Raw genomic sequence first — 22,792 nt, forward strand, 5'->3', positions numbered from 1 at the left:
TAGGTCTGTTAATAATTGCTTTATATATTTAGGTGCACCTACATTGGGTGCGTAGATATTTACAAGTGTTATATCCTCTTGTTGGATTGTTCCCTTGATCATTATGTAATGCCCTTCTTTGTCTCGTTTTACAGTTTTTGTTTTAAAGTCTATTTTGTCTGATATGAGTACTGCTACCCCAGCTTTCTTTTCATTGCCATTTGCGTGGAGTATCTTTTTCCATCCCTTCACTTTCAGTTTGTGAGTGTCTTTAGGTCTGAAGTGTGTCTCTTGTATGCAGCATATATATGGGTCTTGTTTTTTTATCCAGTCAGCCACCCTATGCCTTTTAATTGGAGCATTTAGTCCATTGACGTTTAAAGTAGCTATTGATAAGTATGTACTTACTGCCATTTTTTAACTTTTTTTTTTTTTTTTTTCCTCAGTGTTTTAGTAGTCCTTCTCTGTTCCTTTCTTCTTCTATACAGGATTGATGGTCACTTTAGTTTGACCTCTGTCTGAAAGCTGTACTCTTTAACTACCCTCCTCCCTCCTTTTATGTTTTTGATATCATATCCAACCTCTTTTTTGTGCATTTGTATCCATTACGTTCTAATCGTGGAAATAGATAATTTTTCCTATTTGTGGTCTTCTCTTTTCCCCTTAAATCAGTCCCTTTAACATTTCTTGTAACACTGGTTTCTTGGTGACAAACTCCTTTAATTTTTGCTTATCTGGGAAAATTTTGATCTCTCCTTCCATTTTGAACGATAACCTTGCCGGGTAGAGTATTCTTGGCTGTAAGTTTTTTCCTTTTAGCACTTTAAATATATCATGCCATTCTCTTCTAGCCTGTAAGGTTTCTGCTGAGAAGTCAGCTGATAGCCTTATGGGGCTTCCTTTGTATGTAACTTGACATTCTCTTGCGGCTTTTAGGATTCTCTCTTTATCTTTAATTCTGGACATTTTGATTATGATGTGTCTTGGTGTGGGCCTCTTTGGGTTTATCTTGTTTGGGGCTCTCTGTGCCTCCTGTACCTGGATGTCTGTTTCCTTCCTTAGGTTAGGGAAGTTTTCATCTATTATTTCTTGAAATAGATTCTCTGCCCCCTTGTCTCGCTCTTCTCCTTCCGGGACACCTATAACACGGATGTTAGTGCGCTTGATGTTGTCCCAGAGGTCCCTTAGACTGTCCTCACTCTTTTTAATTCTTTTCTCTTTTACCTGTTCACCTTGGGTAATTTCTTCTAGTCTTTCTTCCAGCTCACAGATCCGTTCTTCTGTATCCTCTACTCTGCTTTTGAGTCCCTCTAATGAGTTTTTCATTTCCAGTATTGTATTCTTCATTTCTGCTTGGTTCTTTTTATATCTTCCATTTCTTTGTTGACATTCTCACTGAGTCCATCTATTCTTCTCCCCAGATCAGTGAGCATCCTTAACACTCTTAGTTTGAACTCTCTGTCGGGTAGGTTGCTCATTTCTGTTTCACTAAGTTCCTTTTCTGGGGTTTTGTCCTGTTCCCTTACTTGGAATGTATTCTTTTGCCTCTTCATTTTGCCTCTTTCCCTGTGCTTGTGTCTACGTATTAGGTAGGTCAGCTACGTCTCCTGCTCTTGGATAGGTGACCTTATGTAAGTGATGGCTTAGGAGGCTTCCAGTGTGCTTCCCTCAGTTCTCAATGTTCCAGGGTGACCCCTAAGTGGGCTACGTGTATCCTTCTGCTGTGGCCTGTTTGCTCTCCCTGTAGGCGCCCAGGGAGGCTGAGTTATGCTCCTGGCCAGCTGTTGTAATGCTCAGCTGCTTGTAGTTGTTGTGGGCCCTTCAGTCTCTTTATCAGCTGTGGGGAGCCCCAGCACAGTTGGCTGCAAGTTCTAATACCACATTTGTGTTGCAGTATTTCTTTTAAGTGAGTAGGCCCCCACCGTGGCAGGTTGTTAGGCTCAGGGCCTTACAATTGCTGTAAGCCTCTAGCCTATTAGGTCTCTTGTCAGCTCTCTGAGGATTGCAGCTGGGTGGGGCTGGCCTCAGGCACAGGAGCACCCAATTGTTTCAGGTTTTGGAAGGTGGAGCAAACCTCCTATGTGGGTCTTTGAGAAGTACAAGTCTTCTGTGGCTGAGAAGCCCTGCCGCCCACAGGTCCACACACACAGTCAACACAGTCCTGCCCCGTGTGAGCGCCCGACCTCCCAAGTGGACCCAGTCTCTCCACGGCGGGAGCCCCACACACTCTGCCACCGCCCCACACTCTCCACCCGCTCCTTGTGCACACCCTGCCCCGCTCAAGTCAGCTCAGTTGCCAGGCTGCAGAGAATCCAGTCACCAATCTATGCAGGCCCACAAGTTGCCTGAGGGCTTGTTGTTGGGTGGGGCTAGTCTCTAGGGTGGGCTGCCTGCCCTGGCTGAGCTGGATTAAATCGGTGCTCTAGCGGGTGGGGCAGACCCTGGGCTAGCAGGTCTCAGGGAGAACTCCAATGGCGTCTGTGTCAGCACGCTCACACCAGGCCACAACGATGGCCGCCGCCAATGTCCCAGTCCCTGGAGAGGTCTCACCCCTCACCGAGATGCTCTCAGGGCCTATTAGGTGAGTCTCTTGTCACCGAAGCACCGTGCACCTTTCTTTCTGGTGATTTTAGGATGCTTTCTGGAACGGGTGAGTTTGTGCGCGGGCCCTTTAAGAGCCAGTTTTAGTTTCTTTGTGAACCGGGTTTTCTGGGGGTGCTACCCAATGCTTTAGTAGCAGGCAAAGTCAGATATTATGCTGCTGGTCTCAATTGTGCTGGGTCCACAAAATGCCCACAGCGGGGGCGCTCCCCGGCTCAGGGCCCCGCGCCTCCAGGGAGGCTGCGTACCTGTGAGCTGCTCCCGGCGGCCGTGAAGCTGGCGGCTTGTGAAGGTGGCGTTTTTCCTCTCCAGAAGGGAGTCTCTGCCTCTTCTACCCCAGTTAGGATTGTCCGTTGTTGCAGGAGTTCCTCTTATCCAGTTTTCAGTTCTGTCTCAGGGGTAATTTTTCCACGAGTAGTTGTAAATTGGCTGTGTCCATGGGAGGAGGTGAGTTCAGAGTCTGCCTACGCCGCCATCTTGACTCCCAATATCAGAATTCTTAATCAACTTTTTATGCCCTCCAGCATGACCTCCCAGTGTGGCCCAACCTGACCCTAGCTAATTTTATACGTCTCCTCAACCTCAAATTGTTGTACAGAAGATTTCTCTGTTGACTTAATGAACATTTTGGGTTCATGCCCATCTTCTTAATTTGTGGTATCTTCTCTGCCTAGATTACCTTCTACATGTCCATCCTTTTATCAAAATTATGCCATGCTTTAGAGGTTATTTTGTTAGGCCATGATATATTTAAAGTTGTCATTTTGGGACATTAATATGGCAGCTGATCAGACATGGAATGGATTAGAAGAGATTGGAGACCTGGATCCAGTTAAAGAGCCATTATAATAGTCCAGGTGAGACATGAGTGTCTGGCCTTGGCTGGTGGCATCTGACTTAGAAAGACAGAGATGGACTCAAACAACAATTGATTTACTGATGCAATACAGAATCTCTCATTCTGTCAATGTTATCCTAGCCTTATTTTACATGGAAATGATCTGGAATGAGAAATGATACTCAAATTTGAAAATTATTCCCCTATAATTTTTCTGCTAAAGCAGCTTTATAGCATTATATTCTCTATCAATCACTAGCACCAAAAACAAGATAAGAAAAAAACTTTTACCTTGCTTTGCTTCTGGTAGTGGTAAAATATTAGTATGTTATTTATATTGCATGTTAATTTTTGCACAAACTTCTAGTTATTTATTTTTTGACCTTAGAGTAAAAGGGAGTTAAACAGGACAAGTATTGTTACATTTTTATTTTCACATGAGGAAACTGAACTGTTGAGATTTAATATTTTATTTCAAATCACATAAGGTTAGACCTTGATTTATAATCCATATCACCAGTCCTTTTTTAAATAATAAATTATAAATTTTCCTGAAATATACATCTATAGGCTCCACTTTTGCGAAGTCACATTCTCATTTGATGGTGTGGCCATCAGACTGTGCTAACTGCTGATATAGCTTAATCTTATTTTCTCAGGACATTAATATTGATTCTCAAATACTCTAAAGATTTGTTCTGTGGGGTTTTTCACTTCTTCTTCTGAAGATACACTTTGCTATGCCAAGTTGATCCATCAGGATGAGATAGGTTATGGTATAGTGACAAATGAAACAGACAACTTCAAGGTCTCAGTGCTTGAAAGCCACAAAGATCACTTGCTATCCATGTCCATCTTGGGTTGGCTGGGGGCTCTGCTTCACTCCAGGACCCTGGCTGACAGAGCAGCCACTATATGAAACGTTTCTGGTCCCTGTGGCATAGGGAAAGAAAGAATGTGTCAAATTACACTCAGGCTCTGAAAGCTTCTACCTAGAAGTGACATGCTTTACTTCTGCTCACATTTCATTGGCTAAAGCAAATTTTAAGATTATACCCAACTTCAAGGGGCAGGGAAGTGCAATCATACCATGTGTCCAGAAGCAGAACCTAAAATATTTGGGGAATAGCCCTGAGGAATACAAGATATGCTCTGAGATCAGCTTTCAGAACTTTTAAAGGAAATGTAAAGTAGAGAATGTTTGGTGTAATTTAAGTTGAGATTTTCTTAGGGCGAGGAGATGTAATGGGAGGATGTCATACAGGCTCTTGCAGCCACAGTTCTAAGAATTACTCACTAATATTGGCTTGTCAACAGTCTGTGTATCTTTGTAGAGTTTCAAATGCCAAGTTTATTATGTGGTTGAAGCATTCAGTCACTTTAATTTTAACAACGCTTATTTGCAGTCATCATAGAAAATGCTTTAGTACACACAGCCCTAATTGAACAGTTCAGGTTGTTCTGTGGCTAGTGTTCCATTTCTTTCTAATATTCTCAATATCTTCTAAGAGAAAAACATCTCTTGTCTGCCTGGAGGAACCTGGCACAAGGTTATTAATGTTGAAACTCTGTCTATATGAACAACTGGAGATACCATCTTGATTAAATTGCCTGGACAATTCAATTAAAAACATCAATTCTTTATATAATTTGGTTGATTGATTAAATTGACAGTGATAAATTTAGTTATAGCAAGGGAACCAGGTCAAGCAATTAGTCAAAAACCTGTGTCTCCCACAAATCATGCCAGTAAATATTTTCACGTGAATTACTTAGAAAATTGAAGCCAGAATCCATTTTTGTTACCTCAAATTGTCATATAATTTGTATATTTTATTTGTATCATATAATTTAAGTAGTGGATTATATACTATGCTTTTTACTCATTTATAAGACTGATCTCTTCTAAAATATGAATTTCTTTAAGGGCAGGGTTAATTTTCTACTTTGTCATTCTAGCACTAGAGAGAACATTTTGGAGCCATAATAATGACTTTTTTCTACTTGACAGTGAGCTGGGTATGTCAAGTCCAGATTCAAGTTCCCTTTATATTTCTGACCAGTCTATAAAATGAAGCTTTTGGCCTAGATGACCTTGAATAGCTCATCTACATCTAAAATAAAGTACACCAGTAAATTATATTTTTAATTAAGGAAACTGGTTGACACTTAAATGATTTTTTTTCTGGTAGATGTAATAAAATTTAATAAATAATTATGTTAGGAAATATTTGAGTTTTAAGCAATTGAGGAAAACTTTTTTAGTATTTGTCAATGTGATTATTTGAACTTTGTGTTACTTCTAAATCAGCTATAGCTATATTTAAGGTATCTAATTAGGTTGTGGGTCCAAACAATATACTTTGTTATTTGCAATACTATAATCATCATTTGATAATGTTTAATATTAGAAAGTCTATGCCGATGGGTTTTTATATATGCAGTAAAGAAGTTTTCAAAAACCTTCTTTTAATAACTCAAAATTTAAAAAAGAAGAGATAATGATAATTTACATGCTTTCCAACTCTCCTCTCTCAGGCTCCACAGAGGCCTAAACAAGGTTGAAACCATCTCTGAAAGAATGTAACTGCTATTTATGAGCAGTAATCTGAGGCCAAAATATAAATTCACCAAAGCAAATTGGCAACCTTATTGAGTTTGATCTACATTTCCATACACTAATGGATAGAGATTTTAAATAAAGTTTAATACCATCAGTTCTTCCCTTGAGAACAATAGTAAAGTATTAATCTAATTTCTCAAATTGTCTTTCTTGCAACAATGTCAAAACATCTGCCCCCATTTCTTCCCCACCTCTCCTAAACAAATATATACTCTAAACTACTCTGATTAAGTCATTGGGTACTTTTTAGTATGGTACATTACTAGATAAATAAGTACTAAAATGTATAAATTAAAACAGTAAATCTTTAAATATTGAGAAATGAAGACATTATATCATTTTAACTCACAAGGTTCTCCTAGATCTTCACTTTGAAGTGGGGAAGAGATGGTCTTTATCTTTTCCCTGTCTTATTTTTGGTAGTGTGTTTTCATTATTTTAGCAAAGTGTCAATAAATAGAACGTGCACTATCTAGTAGGATGTTTGTCATTGTTTTACACAGTAGGAAACTATAAGTAAATTAATCTAGGTTATTTCCTCAGGCTTAATATCATCAATATTTCCTTCGTTCATATCCTCCAAAACAAGATCTTATTGGGGGAAAAATGTTTTGGTACTTGAATGATAGAGAAAAAAATATGCACAGCAGGTAACATCCTGGGAAGTTTTATCAATGATACCACCTTATTCAGAAAGCTGTTTTCACTTCCATCCACTGCAGTAACCTAAACAGCAATATTGGGGATTAGTAATATAGATTGAAAGTCATTCTAGTTCCCTGAGCTTTAGCCCTAATGGGTAACAAATTCCTCCAGTTACAACATAGATAGAGATACTATTAAGGATCCTATTCAGTTCATCTTTATCTAAAATATCACCGGATACTTTTTGAGTGCCTGCTATGTATAATGTATATGGTTTACAAAATCACAGTGTTGGGTGTATGCTGTATTAATAGTTCTGTAATGACTACTTCATACCTAACTTCATATGCATGCAGATAACTAAAATAGAACGTGAAAGCATGCCCAGGCCAAGTCATATGATGGTGTAAGCAATGTGTTCTGCGTATAAATTATAGTGTAAAATATTTTGGGTAGAAAAACTGCTTCTTTCGTAGCAATTGAATTTAGATTTATGGATGTTGCCAGTGAAGCTATTCTGTGGTATATTTTATATAAATGAGTTTTAAAAACATTAGGAAAGTTTCCATAATCAGGAATTGGAATTCTCATATGGCAGGTTAACATAGTAGGTGGTGGCATTTGATCATATTCTGTTGCCAAAAATTGTAAGTATTAAGTATGTGGGTAAAACTAATCCTTTCATTTATAAGATAGGTATAAGAATATGCAGTTATTAATGGTTCTCACTATGGGCTTTCCTCTGGGGTATTCTCTAGCATGAAAATAATTTTCCTGAAAAGTAAATGTCACTGTTGCTTAGACCTGTTGAATTTCAAAATTATTTTATACTCATTGAATTTATGACCTTGACTTTCATAGAGATCCTCTGGGTTTATGTCTTATCATGGGAAAAGAAAAGAAAACAATATTGCTAGAAGCTCTCTAATTAAAATCCTTCAATATGCAAGTATAGATGAAAATGATTTAAAATCTCATTGAATTAAAAGGGCATCTCATTCAAACTCTGCTTTAAGATAGGATCTATATAGGCACTCATTTATTTAAAAGTTATTTATATGATGTCATCTGGAATTTCATATTTGAAGCATGCATGCCATTATAGTTGTTTCCACTTAATTACTAGTCCTGCTCTTTTTATTCAGTAGCAAATGGAATCATTTTGTGACTCAGTTTCTTTATAAAATTGAGGCCTGTTGCCTCTATTTAATCCTATATTTAGCATTTATTATGTACCTAATACTGAATTGGTGATCAAAGCTCCTTAGAAAGGACAGTGGAATTACAATTATGTTAAACAATAGAGAATTAGTCTTTAACAACCTGAAATGGATCAATTTTTTTTCAACTCCAAAACGATCCTTCCTGATGATTCTTGTATGTTTGGTGTATTCTCTCTTGTCAATTAATATTATTTGGGGGATGTAAAGTAATTACATCCCCCAAATAATATTCATTACATTAATAGTAATATTAATCTAAGAGAAATATAACATAAAATATATATATAAAATACATACATGCATACATAATGAGAGAGAAAATGCAACAAGGAAACAAGGTCCTGAAAGAGCTTGGAGAGAGATCAAGTGCTGAAAGTGTGCCTAATATAGGAAATGGATGCCTTTTCCATTGTACTATGAAGAAAGAGGAACAAAAATGGGAATGCATACAGATATATTTATAGGAAATTGAATAAGTTCTTATTCATTTCTTTGTATTTTTTTCTGGGAAACATCTTAAAAGGTCTTTCTGGGTGAGGTCTTAAAAGTTTGAAGACAGGTAGAGAAGGTTTGGGAAGGCTGTAATGTGGAATGGTTGTGAGAAGAAAACTCAGATGAATCCCCAGGCAGTGTGAGAACTTGGTTGAAGACAGAGACTACACATGGAAGTGTCCCCGTGTGGTATTAGCATTTTCTTCATCTCTGCTTGGTAGTCCAGTGTTAAGAATAGAGTAGAAAACAGTTGGACTAGTGTAGGTCTGATGTTTTGCCTGACTGGCATGACAGAAGAACGATGGGGCTGGGTGGTCAACTATATTGGAAAGAAAATGATTGAAGTAATGAACCAGGAGGGCTGAACTGGTTAGAGAAAGAGCAGAGTTTTTGCATGAGGAAAAGCATGAATATTATGGGAGAAGTGGGAGTAATCTATGTAGACAGATTTCAAGATATACCAGAGGGAAGGGCAGGGAGAAAACAAGTTAGGGAGGTGGTTCTCAGCCTTGACTGAACATTAGAATACCCTGGGGATCTTTGAAAACTACTGATGCCTAGCTCTCGTCCTCTGAGACTCTGGTCAAATTGGTCTGCAAATTTTCCTGGGCAATGGGAATATATTATACAGCCAAGGTTGAAAATCCTTATTTAGAACCTCCTGTAAAGAATCTTATAGTTTTTTCAAGGTGGTTGGTGCTTTATTTTTAAGGCAGTGGAGAATCGGCAAAGGTTTTAAAAGGAGGAGGAGTAGCGTAAGTTATTATGTATTTTAGAAAAGTAACTTTTTCCTCAGAGTGACTGACCCGTACCAAAAGAGAATGATTAGGAAAAAAGGAGACTAGTGGAGAAAATATTGCAGTATTCTGGGCCAGAACAGTAAGATCTTGAACAAGGGACTGACAGAGGAATTGTAGATTAGGGGACGTATTTTTGTTATTTCAACATAGGAACTTATAACACCTATTAATATATGTGTAAAATGATGTAGGAAGGTCTAAGACAACTGTGAGATTTTTATTTTGGGTAATCTGTTAATTTTCAACTGCTGCATAACAAATTAGCACCAATTTAGCAGCTCAAAATATTTATTATCTCACAGTTTCCATGAGTCAGGAGTATAGGCCTGGCTTCTCTAGATTCTCTGCTTAAGAATCTCAGCAGGCTATAATCAAGGTGTGGGCCAAGGCTGAGGTCTCAGCAGAGGCTTGACCGGGGAAAGCTCCTCTTCCAAGCTCTCTTGGAATTGTTGGCAGAATTCATCCCTATGCACCTATAGGGCAGAGGCCCCTGTGTTCTTGCTAGCTGATGGCCAGGGGTTGCCCTCAGCTCCTAGAGACTGCTCACAGTCTCCTGCTAGGTGGCCACCCCATAGGCCTTTCATAGCATGGCTGTTTGCTTCTTTGAGGCCAGCAGGAGAATCTCTTTCTCCACAAAAATGGCCTAGTCACTCTTTTAAGGGTTTTCACTTGATAAAGTCAGTCCTACCCAGGATAAACTCCCTTTGATTAACTCAAAATAAACTGATTTTGTATGTTAATTATACCTGTGAGTTCTCTTCCCCTTTGCCACATACCATCACAAGGGAGTGACAGCCTATCATCTTTACAGATCCTGCCCAAACACAAGGGAAAGAGATTATACAGGCATGTACACTAAGGTACATGAATCGGATATGTTACAGTTAATTAAGATGAGGAATACATGAGAATAAGAATATTTTGGAAGGAAACTGATGGCCTCAGTTTTAGGCATGTTGAATTTGGGGGGTAGTTGAGCATCCAATTACAGTGGATCAGTAGGTGGTATAGAACTCAATAGAGAGATCAGAATTGGAAATATATATTTGGTAGTGATCAGTAGAGGTGATGGTTGGATAAGGAGATCATCCAGAGAAAAATTGTAGCAAGAAGTAGGCTGAGGACAGGAGCAAGACCAAGTAAAGCTAGAGCATCTGCATTTCAACCCGTATTTCTTGATTCCAGTCCAATATCTCATTATACAACCTTTCACTATTCCCCTACTTTCTTCTTGCAGTAATATCCTGCTCTTCCTAACTAGTGGTCTGCTTTCTATCTTCCTCCCACCATCAAATCACACTACCTAGAAGTGAGAATCAAGATCTTTCCTAGTGAAAGCCTTGCAGATGAAAGCCACTAAGAAAGATCGACTCTGTTATGCTCCCTGTTCCCAGATGAATTATAGGATGCAGGGTCCAGTGAGGGGAGATAGTACCCACATTAGCCCTGAACTGCTTCATTTCTTCTTATCAGAAAGCAGGACTAACTGTACTTTTCCTTGCTCCTTCCATCCCAGAATTGCCTATGAAGTAAACAGAGGGCACAAATTTGGAATGCAGATGGAATCATACATGTCTATCTCTTAAACGTCTATTTGAGTAGAAAATTATTGAAGCCACTGCAGCGACACTGTTCAGCAATCTGAGCTGTGCTAATGGAAACAGAAAGTAAATTTGATCAGTACATTTTGACCAGACTTTCCTCCCTTGTCTTAAATGTTTTTCTTTCAGGTTATATTCAAGAAGAATGTGTCATCCCCTGCCCATTTGATTGCAAGTTAAGCGATTGGTCTATTTGGGGGTCTTGCAGTTCATCTTGTGGGATTGGAGTGAGAATTCGATCCAAATGGCTAAAAGAAAAACCTTACAATGGAGGTCGCCCATGTCCCAAATTGGATCTCAAGAATCAGGTAAAGTGCATGAAGCAAGAAATAAAAAGCTGGAAAATTATCTCTTTTATTATTTTTTATTGAAATTGAAGTCATTATCTTGTTATAAGTAGCTTATAAAAAGTTATCACAAATTCAGAAGAGGGGTTAAGAGGGAAGAAATTAATATAATAGAATTAGTAATAGAAGCCTTGCCCACTCCTAGGAAATGCCGAGACCAATTTGGTATTATTAACACTAATAATGTTTATAAAAATTAAATCTAATTCATTTTCAAATGATCTTGAAGTGTAATTTGATTAATCATGATATTATAAAGGTGATGTGTGTGTGTGTATATACACCTAACTCTTCATCCTAATTTTCTTTGTTCTGAATCTGGCCAATATTCCCACAGCTCTTCAAGTGTCTTCTGAGCTCTACCTGTTTCCCCAAAAGTCAAAGCTGTTTTCATAAATGGAACCTTGAATGATCCCCTTCTATATAGATGTCTAATAAAATTGCCATCCTAAGCATTCTTAATTATATTTGAATATTCTTAATTAATTTGAATAGTGTGTCTAGTACTACTACTAGTGTGTCTAGTACTAGTACTATATTGTTTGTCAATTCAAGACCAGTATCTCTAGCTATTTTTTCCTAAGTTTTAAAAGACACATAACCACTGAAAATGAAAAATTGTCATTCCAGCCAAAAATATTTAGGTTCTAAGACAGGGCAGAGTATTATGCTAGTCTTGTTTTTTAAGGTTATGTTGTAAAATAATGACCATAGTTTCTTCCCTCAAAGATGCAAAGCTATTGGGGAAAACAAGGCAGAGGATCATAAGATCGACATAAAAGTTGCAAAATAACTCCACAAGTACAGTAGTTTAGTGAAGGGAAGAGTGAGATATGATTAACGAAAACAAGAGGGAAATAATTAGAGCAGAGAGAGTCAGAGGAGATAAACCTTACTTTAAGTAGCACAAAGAAAGGAATAATACAGGCGTATGGTCAAGAGGAAGACTTTCAAGTGAACACTTTGCTGGAAACGATTTCACCCTCCCTAGGGGATTTTTCAGGCCTTTAAGATGGAAAATAACTACTAGGCATCTATGGTTATAAATAATGTATAATAATTCTTATATCTTCCTCAAAACCATCAATGCGCTAAGCCTTTATAACACTCCTGTTAAACGCTAATTTTAATATGCTAATTTTATGAACTAGGAAATTATCAAGGGAATAAAAGAACTTCATTTGAGCAAAGACTCTGAGACAATATTCTCAGTGTGCGAAGGCAAATGTATACAGAAACATATCTATCAAATTTGAGAGTTTGAATAGGACAGAGGTACTCGTACGCCCATTGTGACTTAAAGGAAACTTGTTCTAAACACTTAATTGACATATAAAACTTGTAATCTTAAGAAGCAGTACAAGCTAAAAACTAAGCCAAAGTTCAAGAATAATTTAGCTAAATTCCATAAGTGAAAATTAAATGAGCGTGGGCCTGTCTGCAGGAGGTGTTTCTTCCTTAAGTTCAAAGGAAGGGAATTGTAGCATTCCAAAGACATTTGTTTGTTGTGATGCTCAGAAATGAATCCTGGGATTTAATGATCAGAAATAAAATTTAGTATGGCATATGTTCTGATATAAAGAGGTTTCAGATATCTAGCATATATGTGGTTTAATTAAATTTGAATCAAAAAACTTCACTGTAATCCGTACTTTATATTTTAGGGTAAGTTAGTTGATCAGGGCAATAAATAGTAAGCCCTCCCTCTCACTTGTAAGTCTGTGAATGGCAAGGTAAATACTATTGTGAAAAATCCTAAATTTAAAAGAAATTCTCCTCAGAGCAATTCCTTTTCTAAAGCAAGCACATGTTTACCTGTAAGTATATTTGTGGAAAGCAATCTGTGGTGACTTCATTATATATTTGCTCTCATATAGAATTCCCTTTCTGTGTGTGTGATGTTATATGTAGAAATTTGTTTGAAGTTATCCATATTTTCTTAATTCATCTCAAAATAAATTGGGTTGTCAGGAATTTTCGTTATTTAGGAAATATTTCCCAGCTTCTATTATTTATGGCAATTCTTCTTTAGAAGAGACCGCTATTTGTTTCTCTAAGCTGGAAATATGATCTAGTTAGAGGTACACCCACTGAGGCTCTTTTGTAAAGTTCAATTTTACTACTGGCCTTAGGTTATTTGTCTCCTTTTGAATTGGTTTTTAGGTTTAGATTTATTTTCCTATTTTTGGAACCAGATTAATACCCTATCATCCATTCACCCATAAGTAAGAGCTTAAAAAAATATATAACCAAATTATAGCAGTAAGAGAGGCACATATCTTTAGTACCTGTGCATGAGGAAAATTCGGTATATGTCAGGCTGAGCCTAACATGCTGTTCATTAAAAAAATATTGAACTTCCTGTGTGTCTGTATATGTTATGCATTTGCCTATGTAAATGTTAGTATACCTGCACGTGCTTCTTCATTCTCCTTCTTTTCTCTTTAGAGCACAAGGTCTTTTTGAGGGCAAGGGCTGTCTTTCTACTATTGTGACTCATTCCAGCCCCTAGTACACTATCTTGTGGATTGTCAAATTATATTCATTGGATGCTTTATTTGAAAAGAAGCCTTCTCTCTGGATGAGTGGGTGGCTAGTTCCACAGAGAGAAAAAATGTATTAGAACTTTGGTCTCTTATGTTGTGATTTGTCATTCAAATTCTCAAAAACATGAGCTCTTCTAGAAGAAAGAAATAAGAACCTCCAAATTATCATTGCCCAAAGAGTCTTTCAAGATTTGCCTGAAAAATCCCAGGTGTTTGGATCCCCATTGAAATCTAACTCAGTGATATAAATGGAAAGGTTGGTGTTATGTACGCAAGCTCATAAACTGTTCTGAATCTGTTAGTGGGATCAATATTTATAATCTCTCATAAAAAGCCTCCCTTTTAATCCAAAATCTATCAACATATGATGGCTCTTTCTCTAGAAGTGCCAAAGTGACAGCAATACTTGAGTAGCTTTCTGCCAGGAATATTTGTGATGCTAAATAGCTGGAGTATGCAGCTTACCCAAAGCTTTTATCTGGGTGGAAAGCTTCTTCTAAATAGTTTATTGGATTATCAGGTCAAGTGGCTGATGCCCTTGACTCTGCTGTGCATACTAAAATACATAATGTATTTTAATTTTCTAGTCTATAATGTGTTGAGTGGATTTAAGTGCACTTATACTGTAGATTTTTTCTTTTGAAATTCTGCTTAATAGAAGATTAAATATGAGGGCATTAAAGCTCCATTGGTCTTGCATTTTCCTTTATGAGTTACACAATTGAAGACAAGGGAGTTCCAGGAAATTATATTTTGTTTATAGGTTACAAATCTGTGTGTTCACCGTGTGTCTGAATAAAAATCTTACACTGAGATTCATTACCTATACTTTTTAAAATGCGTGCTATTTAAATACATTTTCGAAAGAGCTTTGATTATGTTTGCAACTGAATGAGAGGATATAAATTAAATAAGTGTGTTTCCTAGAAACAATTGCTATTTTAAAGATGTGTTTTCTACCTAAAGAGAAGTGGTCTAAATTTGGAAATGATGAGTATAGTGCATCTTATTTTTCATAGCAGAGTATAATGTCTTAAAGAATACTTTCTTTCCAAAGATATATACAGATATATTTTAGCATGAACATTTCTTCCTTAGAAAAAGGCTTTTGGAAGAGAAAAATTTTCTATGGAGAAATAGCTTATGTTCATTTTAATATTGCTTCATTAATTATTAGCATCATGTTAGGATGTGGAAATAGGATAACTGTCATTCTATCTGAATGTTTGTTTACACAGAAAAATATGGCTACACTTAAGGTTTAATTTGATTTAACCAATTTTGGCCTCTTGCTTCTTTTTAACCAGCCCAACTGCCACTCATCCTAGCCTAGTCCTGATCATTCCTGCCAGAGTCCTGCTCACTTGGGACTTAGTACTTTGGCAGGAGCCCCAGAGTGTAATGAGCAAGAAGGTGTCTCGAGCATTAATATGGAAGGCAGCCCAAGCTTATCTATGATTAAGTACATTCAGATGCTCTTGCATCGGGCAGGTAGGGTGGGGGGAGGGTGATGTTTGCACCTTTGAAAAGAACTTGCTTTAAGTATGGAACATGGTATGTCATAGAGTAAAGGGATGCAGAGTGATTTATTCCTTAGGGTTATTTGGGAGTATTTAATGGAGGCAAATGCCCCTAAAACATTTCACCTCTCCCCAACATAGTAGCTATCATCCCACAGCCCAGGTACCCTGCACCCTGTCTCAGAGGCAGTGTGACATGGCTCCTCAGGGCTAGTGTTCTTCCATTTGTACCCTTTATGCCTGTCTGCCAGCCCAAACTCTGTGCTCTCCAGTTGTGACATTGCACTAATTGCACTGAATAGAGCTCAGAGGAGAGGTGATTTTTCTTTTTTGTTCTTGCCCTGTCGCCATCTCCAAGAAAAATTGTTTTTTCTTCTCAAGAGATTCCTCTTCCCGCCACATTTGCGTCCACACGTACCCTACTCTTGATCATTCTAAAGTAATACCCCTCAGGCTTGTTAAAATCTTTTGAAACTTGCATCATTTTTCTTGAGAGCTGCCAGAATCACTCATGAGAAGCAATTTTCCTATACTTGATGTCCACTCTGTCTTGCATTTTACTGTTTTTTTAATCCTGAGTATTGCTACTCTGGATGTATTCAAACTCACTTTTAGTTGTTATTCAAGATGTTCCTATGTACCTCTAGAATGTTTTTACTAGGTTGGCTTGGCAAATGTCCCTATTGCTGTCTCTAGCAGGGTTTTCAGGGTTGGCTGGGGACAGCTGTAAAATTGTAAAGCAGAGAAATTTTGTCATATTTTGCCTTTGAAACTCTTTCAATGTGCTCCCTTACCTCATGTTATCCCTAGCCCCTTAACTCCTGCAATATTATATTAGATAACATCAGCTTCAACAGGAAATTGCATCATCTGTGTTGTGATTTAACCAAGTACTTAAAGTAGAAGTTCTCAAGTTCTTTTCTAGAAAAAATACTGGCAGAACCTACTTTTCATACCTTTCCTGAATCATCCTGTCATTTAAGCTGTAAATACAGAATGGAAACCTCCCTCCTGCCTTGAGTCATTGAAAGACTATGGATCTGACTTGAACCACAAGCATTTGGTCATACTAAACATGCTGGCTAGAAAATTCACATGTGAACTGATGGGAGTACAGCACCTTCTAAAAATAAATAACTAAATAACTTACTTAAGACCTGTTTAAAAGTAAGATTCTAAATGGCATACTAATTCTCCAGTCCTTTTTTTTAATTGAGATATAATTGACATACAACATTGTGTAAGTTTAAGATGTACAATGTATTAATTTGATACATTTATATATTGCAATATGATAACCACCTTAGCATTAGCTAACACATCTCTCACGTCACATAATCCTCATTTCCTTTTTGTGGTAAGAACAGTTAAGATCTGGTCTCTTAGCCGCTTTGAAGTTTATAATACGGTATTGTTGACTATAATCACTATGCTGTGCATTAGATCTCCAGGACTTATTTATCTACTAGTTGCAAGTTTATACCTTTTAGATTTTTCAAGCTTTATCCCAATATTAAATTACCAGAAAGCAAGTTACCTAGATCCTGACTAGATCCTATGATAGATCCCTGAAGGAAAGCATTTGTTGAATCATGATTTATTTTTTCTACCTGACATGAGTCAAGATAAAAATAGTCTCTTTGAGAAGCTTGTCTAAATCTTTTGAAATCCTGAGTTTATTGTTTCATAACCTTTACTGATCATAAGACTAGAAAAATCACCGTGGGTTGGGGGGGGGGGGGTTGGTTTAAAAACAGTTTCCCAGGCCCCTGCTCTGGAGACTGTAGTCAGTACAGTTAGAGTGGATCCAGGAATGTGTATTTGTTAACAAAGGTTTGATTTTGCTGTCTGGTTAGGCAAGTTGGTGAACACTGCCAGAATTGAGATTCTTGCCAATGAGGCTACCATTTCTTCTGAGGTCACCTCTGGAAAAGATTTTTTCTGTAGTTGACTTAGCCTGCCCTTTCTAATCTAAACAATGAACACAACTACTCTTTGTTTGCTAATCAAAGCAAACCTGGGAGGACCCTCCCATTTTACAGAAGAGGATGCTAAGGCTTAGAGGGGGTGTAATTACTTCCCCAACTTCACTCACAGATGTATATAAGGAGTTAAGAGTCCATCAGAAGAACAAACAAAGCCCAAAATCAGTAGAAGAAGGGAAATAATAAAAATCAGAGCAGAAATAAATGAAATAGAGACCAAAAAAACAATAGAAAAAATTAATAAAACCAAGAGCTGGTTCTTTGAAAAGATCAACAAAATAGACAAACCTTTAGCTAGACTCACCAAGAAAAAAAGAGAGAAGGCACAAATAAGTAAAATCAGAAATGAAAGAGGAGAGGTTACAACAGACACCTCAGAAATACAAAAGATTATAAGAGAATACTATGAAAAACTATATGCCAACCAATTCGACAATCTGGAAGAAATGGATAAATTCTTAGAATCATACAACCTTCCAAAACTGGATCAAGAAGAAGTAGAGAATTTGAATAGACCAATCACCAGTAAGGAGATCGAAACAGTAATCAAAAACCTCCCCAAAAATAAAAGTCCAGGACCAGACGGCTTCCCTGGTGAATTCTACCAAACATTCAAAGAAGACTTAATACCTATCCTTCTCAAACTCTTCCAAAACATTGAGGAGNGGGGGANNCTCNCNAACTCATTCTCCGAAGCTGACATTACCCTGATACCAAAACCAGANAAGGACAACACAAAGAAAGAAAATTACAGGCCAATATCACTGATGAACATCGATGCGAAAATCCTCAACAAAATACTAGCAAATCGCATAGAACAATACGTTAAAAAGATTATACACCATGATCAAGTGGGATTTATTCCAGGTATGCAGGGATGGTTTAACATTCGCAAATCAATCAACGTAATACACCACATTAATAAAATGAAGAACAAAAATCACATGATCATCTCAATAGATGCAGAGAAAGCATTTGACAAGATCCAGCATCCATTTATGATAAAAACTCTGAATAAAATGGGTATAGAAGGAAAGTACCTCAACATAATAAAGACCATATATGAGAAACCCACAGCTAATATCATCCTCAATGGTGAAAAACTGAAAGCTATCCCTCTAAGAACAGGAACCAGACAAGGATGCCCACTGTCACCACTCCTATTTAACATAGTATTGGAAGTCCTAGCCAGAGCAATCAGGCAAGAGAAAGAAATAAAAGGGATCCAAATTGGAAAGGAAGAAGTGAAACTGTCACTATTTGCAGATGACATGATTTTATATATAGAAAACCCTAAAGAATCCACCAGAAAACTTTTAGAAGTAATAAACGAATATGGTAAAGTTGCAGGATACAAAATCAACACACAAAAATCAGTTGCATTTCTGTACACTAACAACGAAGTAGCAGAAAGAGAAATTAAGAATACCATCCCATTTACAATTGCAACAAAAAGAATAAAATACCTAGGAATAAACTTAACCAAAGAGGTGAAAGATCTGTACACCGAAAACTATAAAACATTTCTGAAAGAAATTGAAGAAGACACAAAGAAATGGAAAGATATTCCGTGCTCTTGGATTGGAAGAATTAACATAGTTAAGATGTCCATACTTCCTAAAGCCATCTATAGATTCAATGCAATCCCTATCAAAGTTCCAACAACATTTTTCACAGAAATAGAACAAAGAATCCTAAAATTTATATGGAACAACAAAAGACCCTGAATAGCTAAAGGAATCCTGAGAAAAAAGAACAAAGCTGGAGGTATCACACTCCCTGATTTCAAAATATACTACAAAGCTATAGTAACCAAAACAGCATGGTACTGGCACAAAAACAGACACACAGATCAATGGAATAGAATCAAAAGCCCAGAAATAAACCCACACATCTATGGACAGCTAATCTTTGACAAAGGAGCCAAGAACATACAATGGGGAAAAGAAAGTCTCTTCAACAAATGGTGTTGGGAAAACTGGATAGCCATATGCAAAAAAATGAAAGTAGACTCTTACCTTACACCATACACAAAAATTAACTCGAAATGGATTAAAGACTTGAATGTAAGACCTGAAACTGTGAAAGTTCTAGAAGAAAACATAGGCAGTACGCTCTTCGACATCAGTCTTAGCAACATCTTTTCAAACACCACATCTGACCGGGCAAGAGAAACAATAGAAAAAATAAACAAATGGGACTACATCAAACTAAAAAGCTTCTGCACAGCAAAGGAAACCATCAACAAAACGAAAAGACAACCTAACAATTGGAAGAAGATATTTGCAAACCATACATCTGATAAGGGCTTAATCTCCAAAATATATAAAGAACTCATGCATCTCAACAACAAAAAAACTACCAACCCAATTAAAAAATGGGCAAAAGACCTGAACAGACAATTCTCCAAAGAAGATATACAGATGGCCAACAGACACATGAAAAGATGTTCAAAATCACTAACTATCAGGGAAATGCAAATCAAAACTACAATGAGATATCACCTCATGCCCGTCAGAATGGCTATAATTAACAAGACAGGAAACAACATGTGTTGGAGAGGTTGTGGAGAGAAGGGAACTCTCATACACTGCTGGTGGGAGTGCAAACTGGTGCAGCCACTATGGAAAACAGTATGGAGATTCCTCAAAAATCAACGATAGAACTACCATATGATCCAGCTATTCCACTGTTGGGTATTTATCCAAAGAACTTGAAAACACCAATTTGCAAAGGTACATGCACCCCTGTGTTCATTGCAGCCTTATTCACGATAGCCAAGACTTGGAAGCAACCTAAGTGCCCATCAAGGGACGAATGGATAAAAAGCTGTGGTATATATACACAATGGAATACTACTCAGCCATAAGAAACGATGAAATCCAGCCATTTGTGACAACATGGATGGACATTGAGGGCATGATGCAAAGTGAAATAAGTCAGAGGGAGAAGGTCAAATACCGTATGATTTCCTTCATTAAGTAGTAGATAATAACAACAATAAACAAACACATAGGGACAGAGATTGGATTGGTGGTTACCAGAGGGGAAGGGGGGAGGGAGGAGGGTGAAAGGGATAATTGGGTACATGTGTGTGGTGATGGGTTGTAATTAGTATTTTGGTGGTGAACATGATGTAATCTATGCAGAAATAGAAGTACAATGATGTACACCTGAAATTTTTACAATGTTATAAACCAATGTTACTGCAATAAACAAAAAATTTAAAAAAAAAAAAGAGTCCATCAGCTCTGAGTTCAAATGCTGCCCTGCCATCTACTAGCTGTGGGAACATGAGACAATTATTTAACCTTTCTGAGTCTCAATTTCATAATCTGTCAAATGGGTATAACAACGACAATTGTCTCGTAAGATTATTGTATTAATTAATATAAGATGAAAATAAACATAAACTTCCTATCTCATTGTTTGACATATATGAATTGCTTATAGTTGATATATGTTGAGTAGGATTATTTTTTCTCAGTCTCTAACACATAATTTCTGTTTCTAATTCAGTTTGCTTTCACCTATACCATATTGCCTTTTAGAACAAAGTTATGCAGATTGCTTTTCTTTTTAGATTTAGCTACTGGAACATTTTGAAATCACATATTTTGGTTGTAATAACTCAGCTTAGATGTGTAGTAAAAGCTACTGTCACTTGCTTCCTATATGGGAAGTCTGTTTTATTTTATTCCTAAATATCTTATTCAGCATTGCATTTTTTTTTTCTAGTGGCAAAAAAGGAATATAACTTTTTACATATTTGTAACTAATTTCCTATGAATTTGTGCTTCTTTGGATCTTTATTTATATAAGCATTTTTATTAAGGAGTGTAGCAGGAAGATACACAAATCATTATGGGTAGAGCTCTATGAATTTTCACAAAATGAACCTTCCCATTCAGTTACCACCCACGTCAAGCAATAATACGTTATCAACATCTCAGGTGCCCCCTTTGTGCTCCACCTCCTTCACTACCACCTTCCTCTCACCAAATAGAACTACTATTTAGACTTCTAACACTATGAATTGGTTTTATCATTAAAAGCACTTTACATAAATGGATTCTGCACTGTATACTCTTTTGTGGCTTCCATTTCTTCCTCAGCATTACGTTTGTGAGATTTATCCATGTTGTGATGTATAGCAATATTTTGTTCATTTTTATTGCTTTATGTTATGTCCTTGTGTATGTCCCATTATTTTATTGTATATACCATATTTTATCCATTTTTAGTGTTGATGGTTGGACAGTTGTTTCCAGTTTGGGGCTGTTATAAATGACACTGCTATGAATAGTTCTTGTCCACGTCTTTTGGGGCTCATGTGTGTGCACTTCTGTTGGGTACATACCTAAAAGTAGATTTCCTAGGTCATAGGATATGCGTATATTCAACTGCAGTAAATAATTGGCATTTCATTTTAACTTGTAATTTATCACAGATCTTCCTAAATATAGATAGTATATAATTCTAGATAATGACTTGAAATATGACTTGTCTGACACCATGAAAAGAGATGTGAAAGCCATTTGGATGTGTTAAATGTTTATCTCAGCACTTCTCACATCACAGCATATCAGTGACTGCTGTCTACTCCCAAGTCATGTCTCTCTTCCCAAAGAGAACAAGTGTGTGAGCACTATCTTCCTGCTGGCTCTGTTCCCCTCTCTCCTAAACAACCCTCATAACCATCATGTTTCCTCTGCCTCTCGTCTCCTCTCCTCCCTCCACGCTAGTCGTCACACAGCAGCCTCAGTGAACTTTCTAAATCACAAATCTGGTCAGACATAAAATCTTTCACAGATCTCTTGTTACCTTCAGGATAAAGTACAAACCACATAATTCAGTTGATAAGACATTTCATGATTTGGCCCCAATCACATTTCTCTGAGCTCAGAGTCATGTTCAAACTAACAAGGCCCTCTGGCCAGGGAAGCTGCTGACGAGTCAGGAGGAAGGAGTCACTTCTATGTGTCTGTCTCCTCATCAGCCCTTATATAGGGTTTTTCATAAAGAATGAGAATTTCACATTCTCAGGCTGATCATGTAAATCAATTGATTGATGTCTAATATGATGTCTTTTAATAGAAATTGCCTTTCAATCTACAAGTCACCAAACATTCTTTAATGAAATTAGATATTTGGATTTACTCGATTGCCCTTTCTCTGGAAGTTACTCATCAAATTCCCTCTACATTGGATTAAAATCATGGGAGTTGTGGCTTTCTTTCCTGAAGAGAAATCTCTCTCTTAGATGGCAACATAAGGGACACTGTGCTTATTGCCTGTACTGAAAGCAGGTATGGAACCAGTTGCAAAGTCCGCCTCCAAAGAATGTTCCCAAACAGGAGATGGGTTGTCCAAAGCCACAGACAACAATCTTATAGACAACAATCTTGTCACTCTTAGAACTGAATGTAAATTGAGTATCGCTATTAGGAAAGAAGTTTGAATTGAGCTGACTTGCAAGTGCACTATATGTCAAATGGGGGCCAGCAGGGACCATGTGTCATAAATCGAATGGCAATAGCACAGAGTAAAATTGCTGTTGGTTTTCTCTGTTTTTGGAGCAAGGGAACAAAA

At 37.2% G+C, this 22,792-nt stretch overlaps 1 protein-coding gene across 1 annotated transcript in view; it reads left to right on the forward strand.

Annotated features, from left to right (window-relative positions):
• THSD7B (thrombospondin type 1 domain containing 7B) overlaps positions 1-22,792 on the forward strand; it is an 808,984-nt gene that overhangs the window by 610,408 nt on the left and 175,784 nt on the right. Inside the window, exon 15 of the mRNA XM_087435109.1 lies at positions 10,932-11,110. Within this exon, the coding sequence (XP_087291235.1) occupies positions 10,932-11,110 (179 nt within the window). The remainder of the gene's footprint in view (positions 1-10,931; positions 11,111-22,792) is intronic.

This window comes from Ceratotherium simum, chromosome 9, assembly GCF_057802395.1.
Source record: "Ceratotherium simum simum isolate JZ-2026a chromosome 9, ASM5780239v1, whole genome shotgun sequence".
NCBI classification, from domain to species: domain Eukaryota; kingdom Metazoa; phylum Chordata; class Mammalia; order Perissodactyla; family Rhinocerotidae; genus Ceratotherium; species Ceratotherium simum.